This window comes from Bubalus kerabau, chromosome 2, assembly GCF_029407905.1.
Source record: "Bubalus kerabau isolate K-KA32 ecotype Philippines breed swamp buffalo chromosome 2, PCC_UOA_SB_1v2, whole genome shotgun sequence".
Classification (NCBI taxonomy): domain Eukaryota; kingdom Metazoa; phylum Chordata; class Mammalia; order Artiodactyla; family Bovidae; genus Bubalus; species Bubalus kerabau.
The window spans coordinates 188,883,451-188,889,563 of NC_073625.1; the positions used below are offsets into that span (position 1 = coordinate 188,883,451).

Here is a 6,113-nt window from a genome sequence, read left to right on the forward strand (position 1 = left end):
AGGCCGCCCCTGGGTGAGCTCTGGCTGGTGTCCCCTCAAAGGGCTTTGGGATGAGTTGCTTATCCTACAACAAGGGTATTAACCTCTCCCTTCTAGGACACACACAGGCTCTCACTCTACAGACCTGGCCCCAAGTGCAAGGCTAAAAAGGAAGCCTTTTGTTTTGAAAAGGAGCCAGTGTCTCTTTTCCAGCGGGAAGGGTGGCTCAGGCCCAGAAGCCCTGCCTTCGGGGGCCACACTACTTCCTGGCCCCCGAGCAGCAGAAACGGCCCTCAGTAGCATCAGGGGAGTCGGCCATGTGACCTGGAGAGCAGGAGCTCAGTTCTGACGGTATGGACAGGTTCCTGGTGTCCTGGGAGAGCCAAGTGTCTCCAAGAGTGGGGGAGATGACTCTCCATCTGGGGATGGCTAAGACTTCAAGAGCTCTCATGGTGACACTTTGTTTACGGATCAAAACTGCATCCATTTTCAGAGGAAAAATAGCAAAAGAAGGCCAAGGTGTCACAGATGCTACACTTGACTTGCAAAGAAATACCAAAAAAGTGCCAATTGGTAAAATGGATTTATTGGCTCTCTCTTTACCATGAAAGTCATGAATAACCTTTAGGGGGGAACTTACATTTGAAATGGTGTTTCTCAACACCATTCTAAGTGATGCTTAGAAGGTGAGAAACCTTCTAAGTGTCTAAGTGACACTCTCTGTCTGGCCACACTAGGTCTCAGATTTGCAGCATCCTCACCTCTAGGGAGCTACTTTGGGGTCCTTCCCTGCTCCCCAGGCCTAGGGCAGACCCTTTGCTGGGTGATGCTAAGACACTGCTCCCTGCCCCCATTGGTGGAAGGCTGAGAAGGAAGAGAGTGACTTGGCAGAAATAAAGCACAGCGGCGTCAAGTCTTAGGAATGAAGACCTGTCCTCATGCTGAGCACGGGAGCTTTATTCTTTAAGACATCAGGCCCCAGGCATTTGGTTCAGGCCTGGCCAGGAGCAGTGTGAGAGAAGCAGAGGGATGAGCACTGGGTGGGCTGGCAGGGTACCCAAGTGCGGAGGTCCCCTCCCTGGGGGTCGGGCAGCCACGTGGCTTCAGAAGGTGCATTCTGGAAATGAAGCACAGACAAGCATCACCCTCAGCTGTGTGGTCCCCGGCCACCGCTGCCTGGCTTCTCCAGGTCAGTGGTGTGTGCTGTCTCCCTGCCAAGTCCCTGGGGAAGGGTCGAGTCCCCACTCCCTGGGAGAACAGCCACATAGCCCAGGGGTACCCAAGGGGTCAGGACAAATGGAGCCTGAGATGGGCCAGGCCAGACAGGGCTGCTGCTCGAGTTCAAAGAAGTATCTTCTCGGGCTGAAGAGCGGGTGGAGGGGGGCTGATCAGCACAGGGGTGACTCCCCACTGGGCTCTGGACCTCTGCCGGGGTTTGTGGGAAGGGGAGGAGCTCTGGCCAGTGGGTAGCCCCCCACCCCCGTAACTGATTAGGGAGGCAGACCGGCTGGCTGGAATGCAGGCGCCTTTGTCATTCCCCAGGGACAAAGGGCAAGGGTGCCCCCATCTCCCCACCCCCCCACCCCCGCCACTGTGCCAATTCCAGGAAAGGGCCTCACGTAGTAGTACGTGCCTCTTAGAAGGCGAGCTGGCACCTGGGTTCCAGATGGCTTGCGGCAACCTCCAAGGGGGTGGGGATGGGGGACAGGCGGGGAGGGGGGCGGAATACAGCCAGGAAAGCAGAGCACCCAGTGCACTGCCATCTGCTCCTGGGCAGGGTCCCCCGGGGCCACCCTGCACCCCACTGCCCCAGCGAGGGAGGGGGGAGCCCCTCGTGGTGCAGGCAGGAGGTGGGTGGCGGGGTGGGGAGACGTGCCAGGACTCCACGTCCAGACAGAGAGCACGTCACAGATCACAAATGACCAAGACTCTGAATGGGGTGCTTGCTGAAAATGGCCTTGAAAGTCAGCCCGGTTTTCCAAACCCATGTAATATCCACTTTTCTCCAGGGGAGCTTTTAAGCTATTTCCCTCTACATAAGGCCTTGACTCTGAACACCTTTCTGAAAGGATGAAAAACTAAGTGCATGAGTGATCAGTCGTGTCCGACTCTTTGTGACCCCCTGGACTGCAGCCCGCCAGGCTCCTCTGTCCATGGGACTCTCCAGGCAAGCAAACTGGAGTGGGTTGCCATGCCCGCCTCCAGGGGATCTTCCCAACCCGGGGATTGAACCCATGTCTCTTGTGTCTCCTGCATGAGCAGGTGAGTTCTTTACCACTGGTGCCAACTGGGAAGCCCCGCCTTGCCCAGCAGACAGCTGTGGCATAGGGGGCCCACCCAGGGCCCAAGTGCGTGTGGCTTCCTGGGGCCCAAAAGACCTTGTGCGTTCCATCTGGCTCACCTGCTTCCTGCAGGGGCTTGAAGCACCAGGGCACCCCGTGGATGCTGGAGTCGAAGCAGCAGCCGCGGTTGTTGCACTGCTCGGGGGTGACCTCGGGGTAGCCGCAGTCCACCCTGTCCTTGGCTGGCACCGCGCACTGGTTCGCCGCTGGCCCACACAAAGCCAGGTCAGACAGCCCTCTCTGGCTTGGGGTTGGTCCACCGGCCGCATTTACAAGTCCACACCCTCCCCGCAGCTCCCAGTTCGTAGGATACAACCCCACCCCTCCCCCAACATGCTGCTCCAGAGCCCTCTTTCCCCATAAATATTTAAGGAGAAATGTTTTGTGAAGGATCTGGCCGGCTGCCCGGGGTCTCTCACTTGGGTGTTCCTAGCAGCTGTAGAGCCTGGGTTCCCGCCAGTTGGCAGGTGCCCACAGGAATCCAGGGGCCCCTGAACCCGGAAACAAAGTTCCCTTCAGTGTTTAATCAACAGAACTTCCCCCTTAAAAATGAATAGGATAATAGAACGTAGGCATTCAAGTGAGAAAACCACAATGTGTGCTCTTTTCTGCCTCTCCCTCCTTCCCTCGACACACCGTGCCTGTGTATCTGTGGGTCTCTATGATTCACTTTTCAGATAAGTCTTTATGTCAGAAGCTCAGCAAAAGTCCACTGTGCCTCATTCCTTAACCGGATTTTTCCTTAGGCAAATAGAATTCACAGGGAACCTAGAATCCTCTTCTTTGGCTGCCAATTCATAATTCCTTATTCCACTGGTTCCCAAACTTTGCTCACGGTGGGGTCAGGACCAGTGACACCTGCTCCCACCCAGAGACCTTCTGATGTAGTTGGCACATCCTACTGGGCTTTGAGGTTTAAAAGCTTCCAGGTGATTCTGATGGCTCCCAAGTTTGAGACCACTCAGAACCTGATAAAAGCCACACTTGAATTTCTGCAAAATCCAGTTAATGGAACAGTCATGCCCCACCTGGAATCACAATTCAATGGCTAAATGAAAACTGTAGGTATAGAAAATGTTCTGGAAGCGGCTGTTTTTATTTGTCTTTTCTTTGTGTTTTGCAAATGTGCCAGAATAATGTAGAAAGACTATACTGTTGATTCAGAAGTCTCCAGCAAGGAAGGCAGTGGGAGGGTAGGCTTTGTGTGGCTACCAGGGTTCCCATCCTGCTTTCTACACTGACCAGTAGAGTCAGTTATTAACTCTCTGAAGCTCAGTTCCCTTGTCTGCAAAATAGGGACAGCAAGACCCAGTTTGTAGGGCTGCTGAGAGAAAATGTATGTGTCTGGTAAGTTTGTCATTGTTGTTCAGTCCCGAAGTTGTGTCTGACTCTTTGCGACCCCATGGACTGTAGCCCACCAGGCTCCTCTGCTCTCCACTATCTCCTGGAGTTTGCACAAACTCATGTTCATTGAGTTATCTAGTCCATTGAGTTGGTGATGCTCTCTAACCATTTCATCCTCTGCCACCCCCCTTTCCTTTGCCTTCAGTCATTCCCAGCATCAGGATCTTTTCCAATGAGTCGGCTCCTTGCATCAGGTGGCTAAAGTAGCAATCACTAAATTATTAAGGAGCTTGGTCACTTTCCTCTAGCCCACAGAAAGCCCCCAGCCTGGCTCTTTCATGTCCTGTCCCCTAGTCCTGTGTTCCCACTCTCCACCCAGCCCCTCCTCCTCCCTGCCGCCCAGTGGGAGGGAGTCAGAGTGGTACTCACACAGACCCACATACTGCCCGGTCGAACTGGAGGACCCCAAGGCCAGGACCACCACCACCAGCAGCCAGAATGTTCTGGCCTCCATGGTCACAGGCTGGCTCTGGGGACCCGACTGCTCAGAGAACATGTTGAGTTGGCCAAGAAGAATTATTTATACCCCTGTGTTTACACAGGCACTCCAGGTTCTGTTTGTTTGGGAGCCCTTCCCTCCAGCCCCGCCCACTCAAAGTCCCCAGAGGCTCAACCATCCCAAAGGGTAGAGGTGCTTCCCACCCCACTGTTTTGCGGTAGCAAGTGAGGGGCAATGGCAGATGCAGCTGCCTGTGAACACCTCTCTATTTGGGAGAACACCTGGGAGCCAGAGCAGGGTCAATGCCCATTGTCAGCCTGGCCAGGAAGAAAGAACAAAGGCTCAGTGTGAGGCTCAAGGAAGCATCATCAGGCCTGGGCACCACCCAACAACCCACCCAGGAGCAGGTCAGGAGGGTCCCTGCTCAGTGACATGAGTTTCCAAGCCACTTAATCCCAGGCCAACCTCGAGTACTTGAAACAACAGGCGACAACCACAAGTCAGGTAAAACAGGTTTGCTGATTTCATTTCTATGTCACAGCTCTTGAAAGGTAGAGGTGCTTTTTCTTTATTTTTTGCTTTTTCTCCAGCAAAAAGTTATTTTTATCAACTACATTTTAACAAATGTATTGAGTATGTTTTAATAAGGATACAATACCTGCAGTTGGTTGTTAAAGTCAGACAGTACAGAAGACTCTGCCCCTTCTGGGTGCCACTGTTCATGTTTCACAGTTCTTAGGCATTTTCCCAGAATGTCCTCTGTGCATTTAAGCACATTTGTTCACACTAAAGGGAACTCACTCTACTTTGCCCAGCTTCCTTTCCATTTTTTTTTTAATGTGAAAGCTAAAGCTTGGAAATTATTTTGTAACAACATATCTAGAGGCTTCCCTGGTGGTCCAGTGGTTAAGAATCTGTTCTGCCAACGTAGGGGACACGGGTTCAGTCCCTGCTTCAGGAAGATCCCACATGCTATGAAGCAACAAAGTGCATCTGCCACAGCTACTGAAGCCCTCGAGCTCTAGAATCCTCGAGCCACAGCTATGGAGCCCGTGCGCTACGACTGATCCCTTGAGCCGAGAGCTTGTGTTCTGCAACGAGAAAAGCTACCACGATGAGGTGCACACATGATAGCTAGACAGTTACCCCTGCTCTCCACAACTAGAGAAAGCCCTTGCACATCAAGGAAGACCCAGCACAACCAAAAAAAATTTTTTAATTAATTAATTAAAAAGCATATCTAAATGAAATGGGAATAATTATACCCACTTTGCAGAGGAACAAACTAAGGCTCAAAATGTTGTTATCAAATTCATACAACAGGCTGATAAATCGAGAGATGGGTGTTGGAGCAACAGTAGCGATTTCATTTGGAAAGCCAGGAACCCAGGAAGATGGTGGACTCGTCGTGTCCCAAAGAACCATCTTAGCTGAATTAGAATTCAGGTTTATTTCCACTAAAAGGGGAGGGGTGTGGCTGGTTGCTGCAAACTTCTTGGTAATTGACCCAGGGCTAGACCGGGGGCTAGACTTCTCAGGCTAGACCGGGGGCTAGACTTCTCAGGCTAGACCCCGGGCCTTTGTTCTTGCAGCAGTCCACACAGGTCTAGGCACCATGTTCTTGTAAACTTCCAACAGGACAAACATTCTCTGCTCTGCAACTTTTTATCTCTATGTGAATGAAACGTGTTTTACCTTTAAAAGTTAAGGCTGGGAGGCAGAGCCTTGAGAAGGGGCTATTGTATATTTCAGGGTATAGGTGACCTACTTGTACCAAGATGAAAGGGCATCATGATTAAGTTCCAGCCACAGAGCACAAGAGGGCTTCCCAGGTGGCACCAGCAGTAAATAACCCACCTGCCAATGCAGGAGACCTAAGAGATGCGGGTTCAATCCCTGGGTCAGAAGATCCCCTGGAGGAGGGTATGGCAGCCCACTCCAGTATTCTT

At 52.2% G+C, this 6,113-nt stretch overlaps 1 protein-coding gene across 1 annotated transcript; it reads right to left on the reverse strand.

The window, feature by feature from the left end:
* Positions 1-979: 979 nt before the first annotated feature.
* Positions 980-4,179, reverse strand: LOC129645027 (trefoil factor 3). The gene is made up of 3 exons (XM_055570386.1): positions 4,095-4,179; positions 2,381-2,527; positions 980-1,096 (listed from the first exon to the last, which is right to left on the reverse strand). The coding sequence occupies exons 1-3, from the start codon at positions 4,177-4,179 to the stop codon at positions 1,083-1,085; spliced, it is 246 nt and encodes an 81-aa protein (XP_055426361.1). The 3' UTR covers positions 980-1,082.
* Positions 4,180-6,113: the final 1,934 nt, after the last annotated feature.

Bases quoted from the DNA above. Each gene is read 5' to 3' on its own strand.
- LOC129645027 (XM_055570386.1), bottom strand. From the start codon at position 4,179: ATGGAGGCCAGAACATTCTGGCTGCTGGTGGTGGTGGTCCTGGCCTTG. The intron at 2,528-4,094 runs GTGAGTACCACT...TGTGTGGGCCAG, and splicing joins CGGGCAGTATGTGGGTCTGT to CGGCGAACCAGTGCGCGGTG.